Raw genomic sequence first — 27,550 nt, 5'->3', positions numbered from 1 at the left:
CAATATGATGCTTAGTAAAAGTGTATACAAAGTATTTGCAAATGCAAGAAATGGTTTGTAGACATACATAACTAGGTGAACAAAGTCACTGCTTTTTTTAATGGCATTATATAACTATATGTAAATGTTGTCATTATCAACTTACGGAAACATTGCTGAGTTTGTTAATTTAAATAAACCAGAGCCGGAGTATCACGCATCCCTGCGGATGTTTGAATGTATCGGAAAATATGATGGGGATTTACTGGGACGTGGCTGTGCAAAAACATCACAATGGCATATTTCAGTGAGTGGAGTATGGTCTGGATCATTCCTGTTGAAGTAGTTACTATTACTTTGGGGTTACAGTGGTTGATTACAGGTATTATGCAGCTACTAATACATTTAATGACCCCCTATATATGCAATGTGGCTCTCACCTGCATTTTTAAATGTTAAAAGAGGTGACACTGAAAGTCTTATGCTTTAATTAATTACATTTATGTGACTGTACTGGTTACAGAGAACCCATTTAAAGGGTAATGAAATGAGAGTTTGTAATAGTTTTCTTTGGTATGAATGCTGATTACTGATTACTGCTGTGTATGGAACAATTTAAAGGCCGTTTAATAAAGGAGTTCACTGTAAAGTTCAGAGGAATTAACTAGACACTAACCCTACATTATACAATTATTTAATCATGATTATGTTCTGCTACTGACTGTATTTTTGTAGAATTGGGGGCAGCTATACACAGTACCCTTTTATGGTTATCACTTATTATGGGCCACAATTACAAAAATGTTGTGCAATTACAAAAATGTTCTCCCAAATGTGCAACAGGAAGAGGTAGACAGTGTCAGAATGCTGAAATGAAGCTGAACCTGTTACAGAATCCCAAGACCTTTGTTCAGTAAGCATGTGAAAATGTGTATACATTTCCTGAATCTGAGTTTAATTAATTAATTAATTAATTAATGTATTAACTGCAGTGGTTTATAAGCATGCATATCTGATGGTTCCTTCCATTGACTGATCTGTTATGGCACCAGTAGTTTATGTTTAATCAGTTAATACTTTGAATAGCTAAGTTCATTCAATACAATCAGAATTCTCATTTTTCAGCCTTCTGTTTATACAATACTGTGATGTTTTAGTCTCCTTACTGAGATCAAGTTTTTCAACTGTATTACATAATATTGTATTGTATGATTAATCTTTGTTTGTATGCTTTATAAAAGAATAAACACATTAAATGGCATTCTGATGAAATTAAAGACTTTTTGAAAGCAACATGCTCTCTCTCGCCAAGTGTGTATTTCCTTAACAGATTCTGGGTGAAGTAATTATCTGATGATTTATTTTTGAAATTAAAGATACCATTCACTAACGTGGGAAACTGATGAAATGAAGATTACATACTCCTGAGGAAATGGAAAGATGACAAAAACCTCAAAACAGATTGACTGATTACAATTTTGTAATAAATACTGGGAAAAAAGGTATGATTTACATTCTTGTGTATAGGGGTGCATGTGTGGGATCTTTGGCTCACAGATGGTATTGTGTTTGGGTTCACTAACATATACGCACTTTAGAATGTTGATGCTCCTTGGAGAATTGCTCACGTTGTTTGAAGTTGCTTCCAAGATTAAACTGGTTTGTAATGTGTTCAGTGTAATCAGAATTTGCAAGGGATCTCCCTGTAAACATTGCACTACTTAATATTAAATGCTAAAAGACGAATTAGAAAACAATGCGTAGAAAGAAAAAAACTATGGTTGAGATATTACCAAGACTGAAAAACCTTGAAGTTAAAATACTTATTCTTACCGAGACACTGCCAGATACTTGTTTCTACCTGAAGAATCTTTGGGTAATGTTTTATCATGTTTAGTGTTCATACTGACTTCATTAAAGCTGCATATGGAATACAAAGAATTACTGCTATCCCAAGCATCCTTACTTGATAACAAAGACATTTGTGAAGCAAGGTTCTCGTTGTTGAAGGAAATCATTTTAGGTTTTTACAAATGACCCTGTACAGAGATTCCAACCTAAAATTGATTGCATTTATTTGGATATTAAATCACAAACTATTTGGGTGGATTTTAATTGAATTGATTATTCAGAGGTAAATTGGGTTGGTTTGGTGGACTCGGATTGGGTTGCTGGGTAAGACTAAGTTCTTTAATAGACTTTTATTAACAATAATCCTAACAATCCATTACACTATATTAATGGACACTGATTTACATTATATTAAATTTTGATCTGTCAAAATGCTTCCTTAGCAAAAATGCTATATAGATTATACTGATATGTAGATTTCCATACAATACCATATATTAGAACTATTACATCAGCAGAGATTTGAGTTCAATTTAGAATCAAGAGTTGTCAAGCCATCATCAGAAGAATAATATAGTACCTAGTAATAGAAGTTTAAATAAAGCATAAATAAAGGACTCCTGGGGACAGGATTACTTTATCAGCATTTCAACACTAGGACAATTAAAAGGGCAACATTTGTTATTTAAAGTGATTAAAATGCAGATAACTGTTAAAAATTCAGATAGGGTGGAATCCTTTTTAGTTTTATTGTTTATAATCCATTTGTTTATTTGTTCAAATGTTCATGATTGTAGAATTCTTCTTTGGTAAAAAACGATTTTGTAGTCTACTTTACAAAACATTTTAATATATATATATACACTCACCTAAAGGATTATTAGGAACACCTGTTCAATTTCTCATTAATGCAATTATCTAACCAACCAATCACATGGCAGTTGCTTCAATGCATTTAGGGGTGTGGTCCTGGTCAAGACAATCTCCTGAACTCCAAACTGAATGTCTGAATGGGAAAGAAAGGTGATTTAAGCAATTTTGAGCGTGGCATGGTTGTTGGTGCCAGACGGGCCGGTCTGAGTATTTCACAATCTGCTCAGTTACTGGGATTTTCACGCACAACCATTTCTAGGGTTTACAAAGAATGGTGTGAAAAGGGAAAAACATCCAGTATGCGGCAGTCCTGTGGGCGAAAATGCCTTGTTGATGCTAGAGGTCAGAGGAGAATGGGCCGACTGATTCAAACTGATAGAAGAGCAACTTTGACTGAAATAACCACTCGTTACAACCGAGGTATGCAGCAAAGCATTTGTGAAGCCACAACACGTACAACCTTGAGGCGGATGGGCTACAACAGCAGAAGACCCCACCGGGTACCACTCATCTCCACTACAAATAGGAAAAAGAGGCTACAATTTGCACAAGCTCACCAAAATTGGACAGTTGAAGACTGGAAAAATGTTGCCTGGTCTGATGAGTCTCGATTTCTGTTGAGACATTCAGATGGTAGAGTCAGAATTTGGCGTAAACAGAATGAGAACATGGATCCATCATGCCTTGTTACCACTGTGTCGGCTGGTGGTGGTGGTGTAATGGTGTGGGGGATGTTTTCTTGGCACACTTTAGGCCCCTTAGTGCCAATTGGGCATCGTTTAAATGCCACGGCCTACCTGAGCATTGTTTCTGACCATGTCCATCCCTTTATGACCACCATGTACCCATCCTCTGATGGCTACTTCCAGCAGGATAATGCACCATGTCACAAAGGTCGAATCATTTCAAATTGGTTTCTTGAACATGACAATGAGTTCACTGTACTAAACTGGCCCCCACAGTCACCAGATCTCAACCCAATAGAGCATCTTTGGGATGTGGTGGAACGGGAGCTTCGTGCCCTGGATGTGCATCCCACAAATCTCCATCAACTGCAAGATGCTATCCTATCAATATGGGCCAACATTTCTAAAGAATGCTTTCAGCACCTTGTTGAATCAATGCCACGTAGAATTAAGGCAGTTCTGAAGGTGAAAGGGGGTCAAACACAGTATTAGTATGGTGTTCCTAATAATCCTTTAGGTGAGTGTATATATATATATATATATATATATATATATATATATATATATATATATATATAAGATACACAACATATTAATTGCAGTAGAGTAATTTCAGCATTTTTATTATTTTTATAAAAACATTTCTCCTGGCTAAAGATGCCTTTATTTTCCAAACACTATATACAAAATGTCTTGTATCTGAAATGAAAGTAGCTTAGAGCAGGGATCTCCTACACTGGTCCCACAGAGTTATGCAATCTTGTTATTTTATTCCAACTGCATTGTCAGTTACTTTATTGGTCTAATACATAACTTAAATAGACAAGATTAGTTTTAGTCCTTCACTGAAAAGACCAATACAGTCTGAAGGACAAGGGTTGGAGACCACTGGCAAAGCATTCTTTCTACACAATGTGAGTATCCAATGCCCTCTGCTGGACAGTACTTGCTAGCAGATTTGACCTGTGCTTTATATGGTAACAATGAAAAGGAAGACTTTTTGCTTGTCAAAGTATAAAAAGTAAAACATATTTTTCAAATCAAAACAGTGACATTGACAAGGAATCATCATGAAACATTACGTATAAAGCTTTTAAAACTACTAATGTAAAAAAGAACGTATTCATGTTCAGGACCATCCACATAGTGGCTGAATGCTAATTTTACATTATAATAACCACCCCAACAAAAGTCCAGACACCCCTTAATTGAAACCAATTCGGAATATATTATGTCAAGGGGCCGGATAAGAAGTTTGTGAAGAATTAAATTATGCCATATACATTTTACATTAAATAAAACATGTATTTGAAATATTTAAATAGTCAAAATACTCTATTTAGAATGCAATAAACTTATTCAGCAAACATCTGTGTAGACTTTAACCCAATAGGTTTCTTTTCACCTTTATTTACTGATTAAATGTTGTCTTTTTCCATGAATTAGTTATTATAAATATATAATTAAGGAGCTGGGTGTACCTAAATGGAATAGATTGGAAGGAAATATTTTTGCCCACGTCTCATTGTACCCCAATATAAATATATATCAATGGTGGTTCTATACTTTGAAACAATACAATATTTAATAATATGATTTGGTCTGGATAGGGTGCAGCTAAGAAAATACTGTCTAAAGGTAGGTATAGTTCCCAGTTCATGTAAGGTAATAATGAAAAGGAAAGTGCCAGAGCTGCACCTACCAAATATATCCAAATACTTAATGAGAAATCTGTGTAATCTGAAACGTTTCCTCTGCCCTCGTACAGAATGACTGAACTTTTCCCACAACTAGTTGAGGTGCAGAAGGGTGTGTTTTTAAACTATGTCCTTTATCCACTTACTAATTACAGGAAGGTATTTGCTTCAAAGGCGTAGGGTTGTAAAGAGTCATTGACATTCTATTGTGAGGATCGGGAATTACAAATACATGTGACACTTATAATGCAGGTAATGAAAAGACTGGAATAGCCGAAGAACAGCTATCTTTTTATCAGCAAAGACAAAGAATGCATTTGCAAGTGCAATAAAGCGGCCTAGCCCATTTTCAAAGCACACATTTTATCAGTGGTTGAAACAGAATCCTGCAGAAGCGTCACTGTGAGAAAATGGAAGCTGCCATTTTGAGAAACTTTTTAAGGGAATGTGACAAAATAAGTTCAGCAGCACAATGCATTATACATCAATCCTTTTCAAATTATTTCAAACTGAACCTGGTCGCTATTGAGTTATTATATATTTCTTAGCAGACACCCTTATCCAGGGCAGCTACAATTGTTACAATGCATCACCCATTTATACAGCTGGGTTTTTACTGGAGCAGTCTAGGTAAAGTACCTTGCTAAAGGAAACAACAGCAGTGTCCCCCACCTGGGATTAAACCCGCAACCCTCTAATTTAAAGTCCAGATACCTAACCATTCGTTCATTATTATTTAAATTTTAGTACTGAAATTCCAGCCTCTATTCCTGCAGCTATCATTACTACTACTTAATAATAGTAATAATAATAATAATAATAATAATAATAATAATAATAATAATAATAATAATAATAATAATATTATTATTATTATTATTAATAATAATATCAGTAGTGCTGCTCTCCTTAAAACATGTGTTTATCCATTATTGTAATTAATTCATTTGAAGCAATAAATAATTACAGTCAGTGACATATATACTCTTTAAGGAAACATTCTCCATAGTTAAATAAGTCAAGTCTTCATAACAGGAGCACTAGAAAAAAAAAAATTGTTTGGTTGTTTTTCTCCAGGCCTGACAGATTTTATATCCTAATGGTTACATTCTTTAAAGACATCTTCCTTCATGCAAGCTGCACTTCTTGGTAATTCTTCTCTTTTGGAGTGCACTTGTTCTTTTTGTACCTGTCAAAACAAAACAAGAAATAGGAAAATTATAATTCTATGAAGTGCGGTTCACACAGTATGTAGGTTTATATGCTGGAAACATCTTTGTTTCATTTTGAAAAATTCCAGGCATGAAAGAAAACCACCAAAACCATGATCATTGCCATTACTAATGGTATTAAACTTTCTGTTACAAATATTAAAACTACAATGATTATAATATTTAAATCCTTACACTGGTAATAATTAAAGAAAACCCTTGTTAACACTAGCTTTACCAGTTGGCATTGGTATGTGACATACAAGAGAAATAGGTAATAGGATTAGTAATAATAGCACCCCCCACATCATAAGACTTGCAAGGAGTAAGTGAAAATACAATGAAAGTACAAATGTGGAAACACTTCATACCATTTATAGAAGAAGTAAAATGCTCCTGCTCCAGCTACACAGAACAAAGCCACACACACAACAGTGAGAATCACATATTCATCACTGAGTGGCTTGAATACCAGGTCCGAGTGAGCACATCTGGGCCCAGTGAAGCCTTGGTCACACCTGCAAAATGCAAGACCGTTATGAGTTTAGCAAGAATATGCAAACATCCATTAAAGAGCATTTTCCTTTTGAAATCGATCACCTCACCTGCAATGGTGTTCATTAATGTCCAGCAGAAACATGCACTCCCCATGAAAGCAGTATGTATCCATGTCTGATTCACACTTCTGCATTCTCACTTCTGCTATGTGTGGAGTTCCATTGGAATTTTCTGGGGATACTGCTGGCAGAGGACATTTAACAGAATCATTACTCAAAACTATCATCAACAGCTCAGTCGTGGGAGAACACATTCTTGTTCACAATGACAACCTATCCAAGAAGCTCTGATAATGATATCAATTGGAAAAATGGGTTTTGTTGTAGTCCAACTGTGGTCCTAGAAAGCCCAATCTCTAACAGGTTTTCTATAGATCCCTTACGACTAAATAAGAACCACCAAGAAACCATTTAATTCTGGTGAATTTGAAAGGTATCAGTAATTTGTAGTAAATTGAAGACAGAAGGTCTTACACCAGAGATCCCTGAATTTAAGAGGTGAATTGCTTGATTCCCCAGGACCAAGAATGGAGACAACAGCTCTATCGGATCTCAAAAGTGACCATGCATACTAAATATGTGTGTACTTCAGCAGATTTTTCTGATAGCTGATACAAATTTCTTCCTTAAAATAAAAACAAATACTGACAGGATAAGTTTTTTCCACCAAACTTGTCCTCCTGTACACACATAGGTTATCATATTTCATTCACAAGCATAATGTTGCCTGTATACAACAGATTATTATTAATAATAACAACCTGATGTTGAGCATTCCAACTGTCCTGGCCCACATGTTGGAGATGGTGTTGTACTGTGGATATGTGGCACATGAAGCAGACCTGAAGGAACATAAAAACATTAGAAAGTATACAAATGAGAGGAGCCCATCTTGCTCATTAGAGTATCTAATCAATCCCTGGTGTGTTCAGTCCATTTATAATGCAAAGTGTAGTGTTCAGCTGCATGGCTGGGTAGTTTTCTTTGTATCTAAAGAGTGCTTTCGACTTTCATTCCTAACAATACCTGTTCCTAATATTCACTAGGAATCGGGTCAGTCACTTTTGCATTATCTAGTTTGAAGTAACCCTTTGGGATTTTAAATACCAGAATCTCCTCGTAATATCCTCTCTTCAAGTCTAAATTCAGGAAGGCAACCTGGCCACTTGGGACTGTGGCCTATGGGGTTGCAGGTGTCCAGATGGAAGCAGAAGGCATGACACATAGAAGAGGGCTGGAGTTGAACTGAGGCAGGCGAACTGGGAAAATTATTATGACAAACTTGCATGCTAGCTAGGGGGCACAAGCTCTAGACAAGTGCAAAATTGTGAATGGTAGGGGTGTGTATTGGAAAGCAGGTATTTATTCTTTATCAAGTGGTAGTGCAAGTGTGGAATTGGGGTCATTTACTTTTGAAATGTCATTACAAGTTCAAATTATTCAGTAACTGTATAAATTATCAATTTACTATAATACTAATTAAGGACTACTAACAGCCCTGTTCCACAACAGAAATAGTGGAGTGCACAGGCTTTATGAATGGTAGATGTACATGATTAGAAAGCCATATACAGTACTTGACTTAAAAATTTTAAGTTCGTTTTTCTTATCAATAGCAAAATCATTCAGGGTTATCAAATAAAGTTGTATTATATTCTGGAATTTATGAGGGTGGTTGTCAGTGCTTCTTCCCATTGCAAGTCTAAGTATAAAACACATTTCTATCAATATACTGGACTGCAATACTTTTTAAGCGCTTCCTGTACCAATGGGAAATTGTATTCTTGTAGTAGGAGGAGGTGTTCTGTAGTCAAGGTAAATGGTTGCTGAAGCTGAGTATCAACAGAAACCTTATTACAATGCAGAGTATGAATACAAAGCATCATGACAAGAATTAGGACCTGTATTCATTACCCTGTGCAACAAAGCAGCCAAGGTCAGATTACAATGGCAGCTGTTATGTTTTTAAAGGTCAAATTTGATTGTATTCTAATCGAATTACATAAAGAAGCATACCCAGAGGTACATCTTAATATTGCAACGCTGCCTGTTGCCCTTTTCCTCAGGCACAGGGGATCATGGGAGTTGCCCTGCAGACTGTGTGGCCAGAGCAGCGGTCAGCACCCACTGCAGATAGTTGCTATGGGGACTTTGGGGGGTGGACTTGTTGTTCTGTGTTCCCGTTCTTGTGTGCTTTCCCTTGTCTATTCACTATGGATGTGCAGGTGTGAGTGTGGTTTGATTTTAGTATGCAGTCTGTAGCTCTTGTAAGAGTGGTTCCTGTTTAGGTGCAATGTATTATGTATGAGAACCCTACAGTTTGAAATGTTACTATATACTATATACATTATTTTGTTCATGACCAGAATAACTCTGCTGACAATAAAGAACTTACTAATTCATGAGGTCGTAACATGTTTTCCCTCTTTGATATGCAATAAACAGAATGGTAAACACACTTGAAGGTAAATGTTACATGGTATCATACATATCAGTATAAGGAGTATTTCCCTGTATTTTGTAATATGAATATTTCAATTTTGCAGAGGATTTCACAACTTTAAGACTGAAACTGAAGTGTATCTTCAAAAATAATTAAATTAAAGTGCTTTTATTTCAGAAAAGCAATAAATAAGACCTTTAACCATAACTATTTACATGGTTATTCAGTTACTGTGGTTGGTCAGGGAACAGCAAAAATAATCTTTAATGATCTTTTTATTTCTGAATGACTCAATTGAGCAAACTGTTTGCTCTCCTACTTTATATCAACTGGGCTTGTCATCTGGCCACGTAATCCTTCCGAGATAGGAGAGGATTTTAAAATTGCAAATAAACTGAAAGCAATTAACTAAACACTTTTGCTAATATGAATATTCGTGCAGAATTACCATGCACAGCAAACAATTATAATTATCATTATACTACTAATAATTAATATAATGCTTGAAAGTGTGTGTTTTATTCAATTGGTGCTTGTTTTTAAAGTTACTATTTACATTCTATTAATTACTCTCCCTTTCAAATCAATAACAATGGCCAGCTGTTAGTCATGGCAGTTCAGAGACAGTGATGCTCACCTGATAAGTATTAGTTATTAGCTGCACATGGTAATTTGGCAATTAACATTAACAAGTTTATTTACTTCAGATTAAGGGTATTTTTACCTGTTCGGTCTCAAAATGTCTAGGGATTGTGGGGGCAGGTGACAACGCTAATATAAATATGTTTTCTACTCATTGACCAATATTCAATACATTTCAATAAATCCTGTTGAAGTTTAAATGCTTTTATTGTATAAACAGTCATCTATTTTGGCTATACATAATTTAATGTAATTTAATAAATGTTGACATGAAATAGAGTTGCATTTTAAATTACCGTAGGCACACTGGACCATTAAATACAGTTATGGGTATGCCTTACTGGTATGCTACGACTCCTGTAGGTATTGAGCTGCAAATGACACAAAATAAATATTGAATCAACTCCCGCAACTTAAAGATGAGATAATGATTATATTAACCCACCAAGGCAGAACTTTAGGTGTCATGGTGCAGTAAATAGTTTTATTCTATGTAGGGTCCCATTAAATCTAAAACTGACATAATTATTAGGAATAAGATATTGTGTATAAAACCAGTGAAAACCCTAGAGGCTGAATATTTGTAATACTAAATGCAGGTGTTCAGTTTTGTATCAGTTTTTCCTCATAGGGGATGAGCTACAGAGCATTTGTAAATAGGCTCCAAATATTTTGCACATTCCTAAAAAAGCAAGTTAGGACACAACATGCACACACCCTGCAATTGAGTATCACAAGAAATATGCTTAGTCAAGTGTTCTCCTGTAAGCACACATATTTTGCCTAATTCTAAGTGATTTTTTTTTGTATTATTCTTTCTTTAAATAATTTGTACCATGTCAGTATAGAAAACATTATATTAACAATTAAAGAATTGCAAAATGCAGATCACACAGTCACTGAGGCTTTTTAATATATAATCTAGTAGTAATCAAGTAGTCTTCATCTTTTTGCACAATGGAACGTCTATTGCACAGTTAATTATGTTAACACAACTGAAATAAACACAATGTTATCTTTTTAACTTATATTCTAGTAAGTTATAAATGGTCATGGTCATATAATACATACATAATTACTGACAGAAATTGCTAATTATCGAAATATCTCTCACATGACAAAGACAGCATGGGGTCCACTTCCAATGTAATTCTTGCAATCCTTGTGAAACTATATAAAAACAGGAAGGGCAAGTAGGATGTCTATTCAAATAGATATCTAGGTAATCTTTTAGGTGACCTAAAACCTACAGAATGATTTGGTATAATCTGGAACATCAGGTGATCAACACAAGATCAAGATGCCTAATTTCAAAATCATACACAAAGGTGAGCACATGCCATACACTGAACTGTACTTCTGTCTTTTGACAACTTCCTATTATCTGATGAAACAAACATTAAATTGTTTCTAAAGCAGGGACCAAAGTTCAAATGGGAATGAAATGGATACGCCTGCAACAAGAATTCAAACATGTTTTATCATGGTGTGGGCCTCCTACCTCTTCAGGGACTGGAAGCTTTGATGTCATTGAAACACAAATTTAATAAAATACCAAGACATGTGTAGAGGAATGGCATTCAGACCCTGGATTTGAACTGCCAGCATAGCACACCTCAGAGGACCTGAACATCACAGCCTAACATGATCTGGGAACATAGGCAATCAAGGTTTCTTACAGTACCTATCAACCAATAATAAACTGTTAAGAATTAACACAATGAATGGAAAACCAGCTTAATTGTTGTCACTTTACACTACAATAACATTTCCCCCCTTGTATGAATTTTAAAATGTATTTTCCCCAGAAACAACAATAATATTGATAATAATGATAATATTGTTCCTAATTGTAATGCTTGTTGTTAATTGATGGAATGATGTTCATATTGATTAAATGTTAATTTACACTAAAGTTTTGGTGTAAATTAAGGGATGTTGTAGTTTAATATGTTGTACCTGATTCTACTATGTGAATAATTTATTTGACAATTTTTTTTTTCTTTTATGTCACTTTTTTTCCCCATACTTTCTCATATACTGTTTATATTCACATATATAAACAGAAAAAATCCTATAATGCTCAATAACAAGCATGACTTCATAGATAAAGAATGAAGCCAATTACATACATTAAAATGATGTTCCCATTTTAAATTGTTCTCTTAATATAAGTGAAACTTACAGTTAAACATCCTGGGACCATGTCTTTTTAAAAGACTAATAAGCACACATTACAGTGCAATGGAGATTAAGAAGGATTAAAAAACACGTTCATACACCCAAAATAGGGTTCCTTAGCCAGGAACAGCCTATGACATAAATCAACATGATTAAAACAACATTTGATTATATTACAAAGTAATAGGTACTTTCTACATATACTTGTTCTGCAAAGTATTCCCTTGTCATGACCAACTTCCCATGGTTATTACTTCAGTGTGATGTGTCACACCTACAAAGTACCGGAAAAGGTCTAGGGATTGCAGAAAAATTAAAAAAGCAAAACTGTAAGTGAATACAAGTGGTATGACATTACCAAACAGGTCCCAAAACAAAAGCTATATATGCAAGTTGCATACCAAATACAACAGTATGACTTCAAGTATTGGAATTCGCAAAACATGTTTGCAAAATCTTCCCAAATCAGCCTGAGGTTTATAGTTTTGCAGGAGGCACAGATTGTAAATTATAGTCAAGGTAGGATACTCACTGTCTGTCAGCAAGGGATGGTTACTGGGTGGGCCTTTTGTGGGCTATGACTCGAGAATGAGCCAATATTTGTATTTTTCTTTTTTTTTTATTGGGTATATTTAAATAAACAGACTACTCTATACTACTGCAATACTGTCACTCAGGATGACGGGATGTTTTGAAACACCTCATAAAGGGAATGACTTGAAAAAGCTCAGATGAAAGAATTACACCATATTTTAGGAGCTAGCTTTGAATTGTTATTGGTCATCGTCAGTCAGCAACAGGTCCTAAGGCACTTGGGTGTGCAGCCACGATTCAAAGACAAAAAAATTAACCATTACACATTTGTTTGTAGTACCCATTATTTTGGCCACATAGGTTACTTAACTATGGGTTTCCATCCATTCCCTTATATTGCGGTCCACTTTTCTGACCTCATTCAGGCCTTAAGACTCCAGTGAAGAATGTATGATGCCACATACATGGAATTGTAACTGTAAGAAATTAAGCACAGTAGATACTGATGGTACAAAAACCCTCTAATAAATCTGATATTAAAAAGAATTATTGTACTGCAGAATTTCCTCTCATCAATTATTTAATCTCAAACGAAAGCAGTGTATTACATTACTGTTCATAAAGCTAGTGGTCACGTAGGTACACAAAAGGCTGTGGAGTACAATGTTCCTAGTGAACATTTCTTTCCAATGACTTGTTATAACTGGCATATGATATGTTATAACTGGCTATGTTATAATTGGCTTTAACTGAAGTACTGAAACTCTTTTGTAATCATGAAGATAAATACATTACTTTGAATGGGTTACGTTTACTCCACTTTAAATAGACATTATGCAGTGTGATGTCACACCGATTGGATGAGGTAGACTCCATCACACGGTCAATCAACATGCTGAGTGAATGTGGAATAGAAAAGCTGCTTGTGTTAATTGAGCTGAATGGCAAACAATGAATGGGACCTTTCCTAATAACAATGCATGACTAAATTCAATGTCATAATTGCTTTCTTCATTGTGATTTTGTCTAGAGTTCAACTTTCAAAGGCTTGAGTTCAAAGGCTTAGATGTGTGTTGACAGCCTGTGAAGCCCTCGCCACAGTAGCATTTATGTTCATGTTGCTGAAACAGCGTAAGCCCCAACATTCAACATCTGTAAACATTTATTGTCCTTATGCAAAATGAGGTCTGCCAGGCTGTTAAATACTGTGTGACGTAGGTCATCGACGTGAAGTAAATGTAGATTGTTTTCTTTTAAGTTTTCATAGCTCCAGGCATAAGGCAGGCACCAGCTTTAATGAAATATGTAATTGCTAGCAGGCACAAATAACAAATGTGACAGTTGCACCATGTAATGCAGGGTTGCTGCTTCAGTTGTTAATTGACGTCAGGGTTACACTCATGTAACCCATTTGATCTTGCTGTAATGCTAAACCTTTCAAAATTAGATCATATGTCACTGTCTGCGAATGTTAACTGTGCAATACCCCTTTCACTTGCATGTGATCTATTTCTCTCCATATATAATAGATCAATATATAGATATGCTTGTCTCTACATAATTACTAAAATGTATGTATAAGAGTATTAAGCATAGAAATATACAAGTTTGTGATACAACTATCTGTCAATACATGTTTTCTTAAATATGATTTTGTATGTGTGCGTGTCGTTTGGTTCTTTATCTTTGTATTGGTATCAATGATAGTAGTACTAGTATTAGTTGTGGTATTCTACAGGATGTAATTAAATGTTTTTTTGTTTTTTGTTTTTTAAAGAAACTAAAACTTCTAACCTCCTGGTTAGTCTATGATAATGTAGAGCATCTCAGGCATTTGACTGCTGACTTCCAAAATCTGAAAAATGTACCATTTACTTTGTTATATTCCCATCAGATAAAACATTGACTGCTCTTTTGAGATTACTCAAAGATTGCTCACAGTAGATAATTATATGATATTGTGATTTAAGAGCACATCAAAGAATACCTACCATGGCTTAAAACTTAGGAACCAACTATTGTTGATGGCAACAGAATCCTGGCAACACAGTTACATTTCAAGCTCTTTGGAAGTCTACTATTGAAGCTATTGACATCCGCCATTCAGATGCAATGATGAGTTGTGTATTGGTGTTGATACAGCCAGTGTCCATGATGCTGACATAGTATTCATGCTTGTTCAGTCCTGCATCAAAACAGGATGTGCATATTGGTGTATTAGTCAGCCAACAATGAAACCATCTGCTTTTTAAACACTCCAAATCATCAATCACTGAGATTACATTAAATGAACTAGCCACAATATTCCATGGGATATTTAGATTTCTCTTTATATCCTTTATTTCCACTTTCCTATGCAAACGTATGCCTTTTTCATAGGATTACATAAATACATTATAAAGTATTATCTGCATACACACGTAATAAAGATAAACTGCCATGTTGTGGTATGCTGAGCAGACAAAATACTTAAATAGACAGGAAATATCACTTAAATACTGTTCCAGGGAATGGAAACAGAGGCTTAACCAGAGGTTTACATGTTTAGAAAGATAGGTTAAGTACATAGAAAGAATATTCTGTCTAAAGCATTGAGTATTGTATACAATTCTAGTGATTTACAGTTGAAGCACTTACTGAAAATTACTCTTCTAGACTCATAATGCCAATAAATTGAGAAATGAATGTAACAGAAACAATACTATACCAAATATATAGTGACAACAATTAAAACACAAGTCCGAAAGTATTCACACCCATTCATTTGAAACAGTGGTATGTTTAATTGTAACTTAAAAAAAATGTTTAAAACCCCTTCAGTTAAAAATGAAGAGCCCTTTTCAACTTTTCTGCTGTTCACCTTATATTTTCTCTACCTCATTTTCTACACTGGCTCCTGTTACTGCCCATATTAAATTCAAGATTTTTTTCCTTACACAAAACTCTCTTCACCAAGATGCTCCTTCCTATCTCCCACCTCCTGTCTCTCCCTTTTCTTACACCCAGAAAGTCTCTGTTTTTATAAACTGACAAGACATCCTCAATACATACCAAATGTTCAACTGCAAGAGGAAGGCCAATTCTGCCTTAGATGTAAGTTTTGGGTGTGCTGGGTTCAGCTTTCAATATTCCGACTGTATACACACACACTCTTGATCAGCTTAGTCTCCTGCTATTTTTAAGTTTATTCCCTTGTTATTTGTGTCACCATACAGGTGTTCCTTTGTAATGTATTGCTACTAACAAATGTAATTATTTTTGCTTTAAAAAGCCAAATTGGGAATAAATTAATTTCAATATCTCTACATATGGTTTTACGTTAATTCTGATTTTAACAATCTCCTGTACAAATGCTGCCTTTTGTTAGTTAATTACTACTACTAAATCAATACTCTGTAGCCTACCAGTTGCCATGCAGTACCTTGTATATTAATTCACCATCTGAGTCACAATAAACTGTCAATTTTACTTAATGGAAGTTGCTTAAGGATTTGAAATATTTATATATTCTTAACATAGAATTGCATTAATTTTGCTTTACATATTAAATGTTTCCATTACACTGAACAAAAATATAAATGCAACATGTAAAGTGTTGGTCCCATGTTTCATGTGCTGAAATAAAAGATACCAGGAAATGTCCATATGCACAAAAATGTTATGTACAAATTTGTTTTTCATCCCTGTTAATGTGCATTTCTCTTTTGCCCAGATAATCCATCCACCTGACAGGTGTGGCATATCCAGAAGCTGATTAAACACCATGATCATTACACTGGTGCACCTTATGCTGGGGACAGTAAAAGGCCACTTTAAAATGTGCAGTTTTGTCACACAACACAATGACACAGATGCCTCAAGTTCTGAGAGAGCATGCAATTGGCATGCTGACTGTAGGAATGTCTACCATAGCTATTGCCAGAGAATTGAACGCTCATGTCTGTACCATAAGGGCCTCCAACCATGTGTAACCATACCAGGGACATCTGTGTTCTGGTTCCCGCCAACAGCAACTTCACACAGCCATTGCGGTGGAGTGGGACATCATTCCACAAGCCACAAGCAACAGTCTGATCAACCCTATGCAAAGGAGATGTTGCGCTGCATGAGGCAAATGGTGGTCACACCAGATACTGACTGGTTTTCTGATCCATGACCCTACCTTTTTTATTTTTCCTCTAGGTATCTGTGATCAGCAGATGCATATCTGTATTCCCAGTCATGTGAAATACATAGATTAGGGCCTAATGAATGTACTTCAATTGACTTATTTCCTTATATTAACTGTAACTCAGTAAAATCATTTTAATTGTTGCATGTTGCATTTATATTTTTGTTCAGTGTATTATGGCATAATATAATTCAATTTTGTTTTTAATGGTGATACTAAATAGGTCCTCATTTAATTATTAGTTATGTTATCTGTAGGTTAATAATAAATATTAAATGGAAACCAGCCTCTCCTGGCACTAAGAAATAACTAATTTTGTGGGACATGAAAATGGAGATCAGAACATCAGAAAAGTTATTTATATACATAAATAAATATCAGCAAAGGATGCAGTGGAAATATTTATAATTTGCTGAATACAAATGCATATTCAATTGGCCATTGACCTTTCAGGACATAAACACAGGTGTCCACTGCAGTCCAAAACACATTTTTAAATTACACTGCTGTTAAAATTAGGACTGGCTCAAGAGTAAAATATGCAGGGCTTACAAACTCAAGGGGATTTATTTGTCAAAATGATTCCATGACAGATTGATTCTTATTAATAATGACCCTTCACCACAAAACCAGACGTATGTCACGCTATTTAATTTTGCAAGGCAAAACTGCCATCGATAGGGCTGTCAACTTATTTTAGCTACATCTACCCAACTACAATATGACGCTGTGGCAACACAAAAATGTAGATTCCAAGTGATGTCAAAACGTACATTAACGCTATAAAATTACTTTTATATAACTAAATTTCAGAAAAAATAAAAGCATATTACAAGAAACAAAATACAGCGAAAGAAAAGGTAAATAACAGAAGGGCCTTTAAACTGAGCATACATTTTTTACATGAGCACTCAGGCAACAAATTCTACCATTCAGTGTAATACGTTTCTGCAACATTTTCTCACGCCATATTTGTACAAAACAAAAACAAATCAACCAGAATATAAACAAAGCTGCAAGAACAAAGTGTGACAGCTGAGGACATGCTTTTGAAGTTGAAATAGTTAATCCAAATCTGTTTATCAAATAAACCATGGAGATTTGATGACCAATCATCGATATATTAATAATTGCTTTAAATTACAGTCAATTTATAGTAAGCAGTCAGTCAATGTACACGTGGTGTGATTGTTTTTAAGAAATAAGGTACATTTCATTGTTTTGTATTTTATTTTGTACGTTTTATTGTATTTAACTCGAAAATGACTAGTTAATCACTGTCAACAGGTGCATTGCCTGTATTACTCGCCTGAAGACGAATGTGTGTTTTTAGAGGGGAGCCCGGGTTCAATTGGGGTTTATTTGCAGTTCGCCTTATCAAAACTTCACATCTTGCCAGGACTCACATTCTTTGAATCAGGTTTTCTGGTGCGGCTTGTGCCGGTTTCGCTGTTACAATGAATGGAAGGAAAAACATAAAGCTCATTTTGCAAGTGCTGGTTTCTTTTTTTGGGTGTGAAATGTTTAGGTATCTCACCTATCTTGGTGTTATCCCTTTCCTGGCCCATGTAATTAGACTATATTAACGCATTGGTTAATTTGCTCAATTAAAACCCAGAGTCTTGCCAGTCTGATTTTTGCCACTTCTGGGTCAGGGCATGTTGTGTGTGAAATGGACAGAAGACATGAGATGACTTTACCACAACTAACCTAGTGAAAAGTCAAGCAAAAAGAGGTAAAAAATGCATGATAATGACAACCCCCCGCAGAGATCTCTTATCGCTTCCCCTGCCTTGCAGTTGGTACAGGTTGTCTGAATTCCTGTCTGTGCCTTTGCTTTTAATAAGCTGAAGACAATTAAAACACAATGCACATTGTTATGTTACCACTTGGATTAAAGAAAATAAATCTGAGTCATTTTTTGTTTTGTTTCTTGGTAGTGCAGTCCTTGGCAATCCATTTTTGTCCAATCACCATCATCATATTTTAAAATTAATTATTTTTAAGGAAAACGTTTTAAACATTTTTTTTTTTTGGCGTACACTAATGTCATCTGTGTTTATATATATCCAAAAAAATTGGAAAGCAAAAAGCACGGCAATAATGTACTTCTTACTTTAAAGTATACTCTATTGCAACTATCTTGGTATCTGTTCATAAACGCTGCCTCTAATTTTGAATTACGATATATATATCAAATGTTATCTGACCACCTCTTGGTTAAAGATATACTGTAACCATAAATATGTCTTACATGTGAATGTGCACTTAGATTTCTACAACGAGAAATCGTCTAAATAGAAGTTTGTGGGTGACATGTATAGTGTCCTCAGGTTGCTCCATTTACAACTGCCTTAGATGTGTAATTTGCTATAATGGCTAACTGATTTATGACTTTGTTTTGTCGGGAATTGACATTTTGCCACTACACCTTTACAACAGATTATCAATATTTCAAACACACTGCTAAGCCTTTTTACACACAGACATACACTCACACACACATCACACACAGAGACATATACTTGTATTTTTACTTTGATATAAAATCTAGAATTTGAAAACAACCCAAAGAAACCGTGATTTTTACAATTAGTTTATGTAAGAAAGGGAAAATAGGTTTATATTCATTTAAATAATCTATTTGAAAAGCATAACACAGCATGCTGTTATGATACTTGTAACAGATGTCAAAATGGGTCTGCAAACGGTTTGTACAACTATTGTAAATCAATAGTTCAATTTTGTTCAGATGATTATATATATTGTAGTAATAAATATTGTTTTTGTTTAGATGGCAAAACTCACCTAAAAATAACAGAAGCAGAAGAACCTGGAAGCCAGTCATTGCCCTCTTTTATGAATGGATTGAAGTCCTGCTTGTACGGCGTTTAACTCCTGAAGTGCGTCACTCTGTTCTCCTGAGCAAATCAAATTTGCGGCCAGACAAAGGTATGCGTCTAATTCCTATCCCCGAGCAGCTGCGGCGGATTTGTAGGTATGCACAACTTTTGCGTAGGGCTAAAGAATGTCTTTCTGCGTAATGATCTACTTCCGTTTGTTTTGGTTTTTTTGTTGCACATAAAACCTTGTAAAATATTTGCAATAGGCAATCTAAAAATCTGACAAGGCACTTATACTGTGTAACAAAAAGGTGTGGTGAATTATAATACAATACACATGATTTAATTACATATAGGTATATAAGTAATCAACGTATAATACAGTATTAATCCACATATGAATCTTTTCACAGTTATGATTTTGAACGTTTTACATTGAAATCCAAGAGGAAACCTTTGTGACATTTGGATTATTCCATGCTGTGATTAATCAAATGCATCATGTCTGTGTAATACTATGGCTTTGTTCTGTTTTTAGAAACCATGATTAAATTAAAAAAAATAAAAATAAAAACACCTGTGGGGTTTCTGTTAAACCAGTTTGATTGCCCAAAACAACAAAACCTCTAACACACACCTTCATAAAACGCAAAGTTGTGTTTAAGGACCTCCAAGCCAAGGGAGTGGTTTGAATGGCCATTAAAGATTTTACATTACTAGTTTTCTGAATTGTCTTTGTCCAAACAATACACAGATGTGAAAGATTGTCTGTAAAGCTGTAAACGTTTCTGTGATCTCCTCTTCTGGGCCACTTTCTCCCACTAAAGGTGACATAAAGCACATTTATATAAGGCTCTTAAATTCAAGTCCATCGTTTTTAAATCATTATGACAATAATAACAATTGAAGAGAGTTAATAGCCTTTGATTTATCGTGCTGCCTATCTTGCGTGGGAAGTGTCTAGGTGTGTCAAGGAAGCCCTGGACTATCTGTGAAACGCCCAGGAGTTCCCAAACTCCCCATTAGGAAGCACTAGGAAGTTAATATCATAATTGCAGAAAATATGCATTTTGCTGAGTTAAGGTACATACTCTCATAGTAATATTATCGTCTGCATATTGCAAATATTACCCCCACTTACACCCCGTTATCTTTCTTTCTTTTAAATACAAAGAACAACAATGGCAAGAAACAATTCAGTCGGACTAATTCACCAATAAAACAAATTATACAGAAACAAAATGAGTACAAATTAAATGCCCATATCCTTGATTAAGTACAGATATTGGGAGCATTCCATTATTTATTTATTTATTTATTTATTTAATGTATTTATTTATTGGCAGATGCCCTTATCCAGGACGATTTACAGTTTTCTTTAGGTTAATTAATTATGTTTTCGCATACAACAGAGCTTGTTTGATTTCTTTAACTGATCAATAAAGTAATCTGAAAAGTAAAAAATGGTTGAGTGTACATGATTGTTACAATGATTGAGTACAAAGTGACCCATTTAAATGATTACAGTCAAATGCATTTATAACTCAAATAAGTGTGCTATCATTTGGGGCCATTACTACTTTATCAGTGATAGGTGACAAGCAAGCTTCCTAGTTTTCCAACAGATTTCTAGGAACTTTGGGGATTATTAAAGCAGACTTTTCTCAACCTGTTTTCATGAACTGTAATTAATTTGTTTTCCAACAGGTGTCCCTGTAAGCAGTCCAGCCCATTGTTTTCAGATGGTTTATAGGACTACATGTTTTTAGATTTTCCCCTTGGAGAAAATAACATTTATGAACTAGAAATGGTTTAAATTATTATTTGTAATAATAATCCCAACAACAACAATAATAATAATTATTATTATGGCACCTTAATTTGTGAATTAATAATAATGATGCTCAGTTCTTGGTTGTTATTGTTAAATTATGAATAAAGGCTCAATGATAATAATAATAATAATAATAATAATAATAATAATAATAAGAAGAAGAAGAAGAAGAAGAAGAAGAAGAAGAAGAAGAAGAAGAAGAAGAAGAAGAAGAAGAAGAAGAATGTATGGGGGGGAATAATCTCCACTGACTGTTTGTTAAAGATTTTATTTATGATTCTTTTCTGTTTTAAGGGGGAAAAGGTGTATTTCCCCCCCTTGTAGCAGCAATATGGTTCCATCCTTTTTTTTTTTTTGCTTCACATTATATTCATATACTGTACAGTTTATATGTTACAGCATATTTTCTGATTTCAGTATTTTCCTTTCTTAAAATAATTAAATAATACAAAAGCAAAACTTCTGTTGATAAATTAAGTCTTCCTGGTGAAATGTTCTAGTAAAGAAATTACTGATGTACCGATTAATGTATCACAATGGGACAATTGTTCTTTCAGTATGACAAGCCAAATTATCATGCTTCTTGGTGCTGGAAGGCTGAATTGCAAAATTGCCCAATTGCAAAAAAATCTAGGTGAAAAATTAGGTAGCAGGGGAGAGGAGGATTTTGAAACCTTAAATGGCAGAAGACAGTACACAAATCTGACATCCACTTCACTTTGGGTTTCCCACTTCCAAAACATTTTAATTAAACTCAGCTCTGTATGTCCATAGATTAAATTGAACTGAGATTAGATACAACAATATTTACTGGGTTATCTGTTGTTTAGCGATCCATGACCATACTTTCTTAACTAAGATGGAGCACAAAGTAGTAGCATAATCAAATCCCATCTCCAATCAGTGTAACACCTGACACTCTACTCCCTATAGTTCTGCTATGCCATTGGAGGAACTGCACCTCCACAAATAGCTTAAACCCTATAAACAAAGCTTTTGGGGTTTCCAGGCACTAACATTCATTGATCCACACAGCTCACACAGCTTTATCAAGAAATACATTTCTATACAAAGGATGATTATCTCATGCAAATATATTAACAAAAAACACAGATCTCAAACAGATCCATACAAAACGAGACAGGTTGGACAGATTTGTATTTATTGAACTTGTGTTTGGGTTGAGGCCAGAGAAAAAAGATAGCATCTGTAATAATAAATCATAAATAAACCAAAATGTGACTTGTTAAAAGTGTAATACCTGGACTGTGGACATTCTGGAATTGCAGTACAAAAAAATAGCACATGAATGGTGAATATTTTGGAGGACACATGCTTTGTCTCATTCTTTCTGAAGCACAGAGTAAAAGCAGTGGGCTGAGTTAAGTAATTGGTGATCATCAATTCAATATGTAGGTTGAAACACAATCATTAACTGAAACAGAAACAGCTGTGTAGGAGGAATAAAACTGGGTGAGGAACAGCCAGACTCAGCTAGCAAGGTGAGGCTGCTGAAGACAGTTTACTGTCAAAAGTCAGACACCATGGCAAGACTGAGCACAGCAACAAGACAAGGTAGTTATACTGCATCAGCAAGGTCTCTCCCAGGCAGAAATTTCAAGGCAGACAGGGGTTTCCAGATGTGCTGTCCAAGCTCTTTTGAAGAAGCACATAGAAGCAGGTGGCATTGAGGACCATAGAAGCAGTTGTCGGCCAAGGAAACTTACTGCAGCAGATAAAAGACACATCATGCTTACTTCCCTTCACAAACGGAAGATGTCCACCAGTGCCATCAGCTCAGAATTGGCAGAAAACAGTGGGACCCTGGTACACCCATCTACTGTCCAGAGAAGTCTGGTCAGAAGTTGCCTTCATGGAAGATTTGAAGCCAAAAAGCCATACCTCTGATGTGGCACAAGGCCAAGTGACTCAACTATGCATGAAAACACATGAACTGGGGTGCAGAAAAATGGCAGCAGGTGCTCTGGACTGATGAGTCAAAATCTTAAATATTTGGCTGTAGCAGAAGGCATTTTGTTCACCGAAGGGCTGGAGAGCAGCACACGAATGAGTGTCTGCAGGCAACAGTGAAGCATAGTAGAGGTTCCCTGCAAGTTTGGAGCTGCATTTCTGCAAATGGAGTTGGGGATTTGCTCAGAATTGATGGTCTCCTCAATGCTGAGATGTACAGGCAGATGCTTATCCATCATGTAATACCATCGGGGAGACCTCTGATTAGCCCCAAATTTATTCTGCAGCATGACAATGACCTCAAACATACAGCAAAAGTCATTAAGAACTATCTTCAGCGTGAAGAAGAACAAGGAGTCCTGGAAGTAATGTTACGGCCCCCACAGAGCCCTGATCTCAACATTGAGTCTGTCTGGGATCACATGAAGAGAGAGAAGCAACTGAGGCTGCCTAAATCCATAGAAGAACTGTGGTTAGTTCTCCAAGATGTTTGGGCCAACCTACCTGCCGAGTTCCTTCAAAAACTGTGTGCAAGTGAACCTAGAAGAATTGATTCTGTTTTGAAGGCAAAGGGTGGTCACACCAAATATGGATTTGATGTAGATTTTTCTTCTGTTCACTCACTTTGCGTTTTGTTAATTGATCAATATAATCTATTAAAGCATTCTTACTTTTCAGCATTTTTTCACCTGCCTAAAACATTTGCACAGTACTGTGCGTGTGCGTGTGCCTGCGTGTGCATGTGTCACACGTCTACCACTATATATATGTGAAGTGTGCTAGTATTCAATACCATACTGTAATTTCTCAAAGAATCAAGGATATTCTGGTTCTTTTTGTAAACCTAACAGACTAAAGACAGATTTAAAGCTAAAAAAAAACCATACATGTATATTTCATATTGTGAACAGGTTTTGGCAGACCTCTTTTCTTACTAGTGCTAAAGGCAGTCAACGTGCAGATTGTGAGGAACATTATGGCATACAGGCAGGTGAGAAAATGAAAGAAATTGGCTTTGTCATCAGATTTTCACTGAATGCAGAAGACAGTACACACAGGCACCCTGCTTTGAAGCTTTGCCAAAGATAATTCCCTTTTTTTGTTTTTATATCAACCAGATAACACATTGAAGTGTATTATCCATTGTTACTCAATGCTGAAAAGATATCCAGTGAGTTCAAATTCTGTTTGTTTTCACAACAAACTGTAGTATGTGTAAACCTGTGAGTGAACCAAGTTCACTTGTGGAATCTCAGTCACACAAAACTCAGCGACTCTCTAATCATTAACAGCAATATCATTACATCGTAAAATATCTGTTCCAGAGAAGGACTTTTCTCCTGAGTATTTTACCTTTAATTTATGATAACATGTTATCAAGCAACAATAATAAACAGAACAAGTTAATTAAGAAGTATAGTAGGTATGCAACAGCTCAGATTTTAGGCCAAGCATGTTATGACTCCTAGAGTTATGTAGCAGAACTATTTCCAAAGAGCGGCCACATTTACACATGTTTAATGAGGATCACAGGTACATTCTTCACTGAAGACGGAGTGTGATTACAAAAGGTAATCTGCATTTTGCCTTAAAAGGACATATTATGCACCAACTTTAAACCGACAAAATAGTTATGTATTTGGGATGTGTTTGGTCTTCTTAGAATACTGCTTCCACTGATTTCCAAGAATTTGTGGGATTTCTCAACAAATATGTTTTGCTTATGTTATAATGTTTGGATGTATCTGCCCTAAATCCCAGCTGAATGCTATGACAGAGAGGCTGTTGAAATATATCTTTGTAGTTATGCGTTTTGATATTGACATTGAAGGGTTTCTAAGATTTGGTAGTTTTTTAAACAAATAAGCAGAATAAAATAATTATGAAACATGTTATGTTTATTTACTTGTGTGTCAGGTTTCTTGCTTGTTTTCATATCCCTCGTTTTCTTTTTATATTGTGGAAAGCCTTCCTCAATCTTTTTTTAAAATGCAGACATGTTAGTAAATAGTGCATTTTTTCTTGGTGTCTAAGTAGGGGAGGATGGAGGGGTGTGAAGCAACTAATACTTTATAACGAACAACAGTCATTGAGCCCCATATTTATATATGATGTGTGCTCTCCCAATATTTAATTTACGCCAATAAAACAAACACATAGTTCTAAGGTCACATGCTGATGATTAGTAGAACAAAAAAAATGCATATGATACAATTAAAAAAGTTATTCACAGAAACAATATGCAGTACAAGAGCTTAAGCAAAATAATGCTTCTTGGCAGGAATCTGAAATTAACTAGTGCATTAAAAGGTATAAACCACACACCGCAAGACAGTGTGGTTGATGTCTATTAATGCACTGGTTAATGTGAGATTCCTGCCAAGAAGCTTTATTTTGCTTAATATCTTGTATTGTGAATCACATTGTCTAACAGAGCACATAGCACACTCAATGAATGTCAAGGATAGCTTTTTTAAACTAACACCAAACAGCAAACAGGCTAATTCAAACACCCTGCCATGCGTTTGAAATCACCTCCCCCTCTCCACCCTCCACCTGCTTCCTGGGTCTGTCCTCAAGAGGGGAGTGGTAGCTGGGCAATCCCCTGCCAAGTGCCTCGCGCAGGTCCAATTCCACCAGAGGGGCAGTGACATCCTGGGCTCTCTTTAGAGGTGCTCCCTTGCCTGACATTTGTGCTTAGGCTATCTGGGCTACAACACACACCTTTATACAGTTATCTGAGAAACACAATCATTACATTGGAAGGTCACTTTGGTGAGCCATATGACCTAAGGAAAGAGTTACTCCAGTGGGATTCGACGAAGAAGCAGGAGAGGTGGCCCTATTGCAGACTGGCCCTTCAGTGGGGAGATGTAGAAACCAAGGGCCAATTGGCAATAGTTTTTTTTTTTTTTAAATAAAGCCTTGAATATGAAATGAGGCAGGTTTTCCATTATATAGATAGGGAGAAAAGTGCCACCTGAACTCGTTGTTACTCCCATAATGCATTGCTTCTCAAAGATGGAAGAAAAGGGGGAGTTGACTATCTTGTTTAAATAGAAGATCTTTGTATTTTGGGTTTTAGACAAGCAACACTCAATAGCAGCATGTTTTGCCTAAAAATGTTTGTGATACAGCAACTGTGGAGCCGGTTTGGCAGGGCAGGGCAGGGCCTCGGCAGAGTCCACACACTGCCCACTATGGTTCTCCGTCCGAGAGCGCTGAGGAACTCTTAGGATCAACGTGCTAGACCACACATGGCCGTGCTGTCTACTTTACACGTTCCCACCATTCCCCCTTTTCCCGGTTGTCCTGGAGAAGGTCAGGAGAGAACGAGCAAAAGCTCCACTTTGGCCTCGAAGATTCTGGTTTGCACGGTTTGCCTTGGCAGCTCACAGTGAGAGTGGACTTGTTGTCCCACTCCAATCTGAGCCTCCTCCAAATCTGGGCCTGGCCCCTGAGTGGGAGCGATTAATTGCCTGGGGTCTGTCAGATGTGGTAGTAGCCACTATTCAGTCGGTGAGAGCTCCCTCTACAAGGTCACAGTACTCCTACCCACTCTGGCTATGTGCCATAGAGCAAGAGTCCGCTGCTGCTGCCCTCACTGGTAAGCACATGAGCAGGCTCTCGTGTTCCACTGTGTATATAGTTTGTCAGCACAGTAGAGCTAATGTTGCCCTGTGTTAGCTGGTCTAACCAGCAGGCGTCATCTGCTCCTGTGTTCCATGGGTTGGCACATGAGTTTGTTCCCGTACCCTATAGTGTATATAGTTTGTTTGTATGAAATCTAAGTTGTCACCACAGTGGAGCTCTTCCACTCTGTACTACGCGCTGACAGCATGAAGGTCTTGCTGTCATGCGATATGTACATTACTGTTCAAAGGTTTTGGGGGAAATGTCCTTGTTTTCCATGAAAACATACATGAACTGAGTTTGAATAGGAAATACAGTCATTGACAAGGTTAGAAATAATGATTTTTAATTGAAATAATAATTATATCCTTCAAACTTTGCTTTTGTTAAAGAATCCTCCATTTGCAGCAATTACAGCCTGCAGACCTTTGACATTCTAGTTGT

General features: G+C 35.9%; 1 protein-coding gene across 4 annotated transcripts; it reads right to left on the bottom strand.

The window, feature by feature from the left end:
• Positions 1–3,985: 3,985 nt before the first annotated feature.
• LOC136754731 (proepiregulin) lies at positions 3,986–19,815 on the bottom strand. Of its 4 annotated transcripts, none has more exons than XM_066710833.1 (5): positions 19,634–19,815; positions 7,616–7,696; positions 6,903–7,038; positions 6,669–6,815; positions 3,986–6,275 (listed from the first exon to the last, which is right to left on the bottom strand). In XM_066710833.1, exons 1-5 carry the CDS (start codon positions 19,671–19,673, stop codon positions 6,215–6,217), a joined length of 465 nt encoding a protein of 154 aa, XP_066566930.1. In that variant the 5' UTR covers positions 19,674–19,815; the 3' UTR covers positions 3,986–6,214. The 4 variants fall into 4 exon arrangements, with proteins under 4 accessions (XP_066566930.1, XP_066566931.1, XP_066566932.1 ...); XM_066710834.1 differs by having other exon boundaries at positions 6,903–7,035; XM_066710835.1 differs by lacking the exon at positions 19,634–19,815 and adding an exon at positions 11,054–11,084.
• Positions 19,816–27,550: the final 7,735 nt, after the last annotated feature.

This window comes from Amia ocellicauda, chromosome 8 (genome assembly GCF_036373705.1).
Source record: "Amia ocellicauda isolate fAmiCal2 chromosome 8, fAmiCal2.hap1, whole genome shotgun sequence".
Taxonomy (NCBI): domain Eukaryota; kingdom Metazoa; phylum Chordata; class Actinopteri; order Amiiformes; family Amiidae; genus Amia; species Amia ocellicauda.
This window is presented reverse-complemented; position numbering and strand designations above follow the sequence as displayed.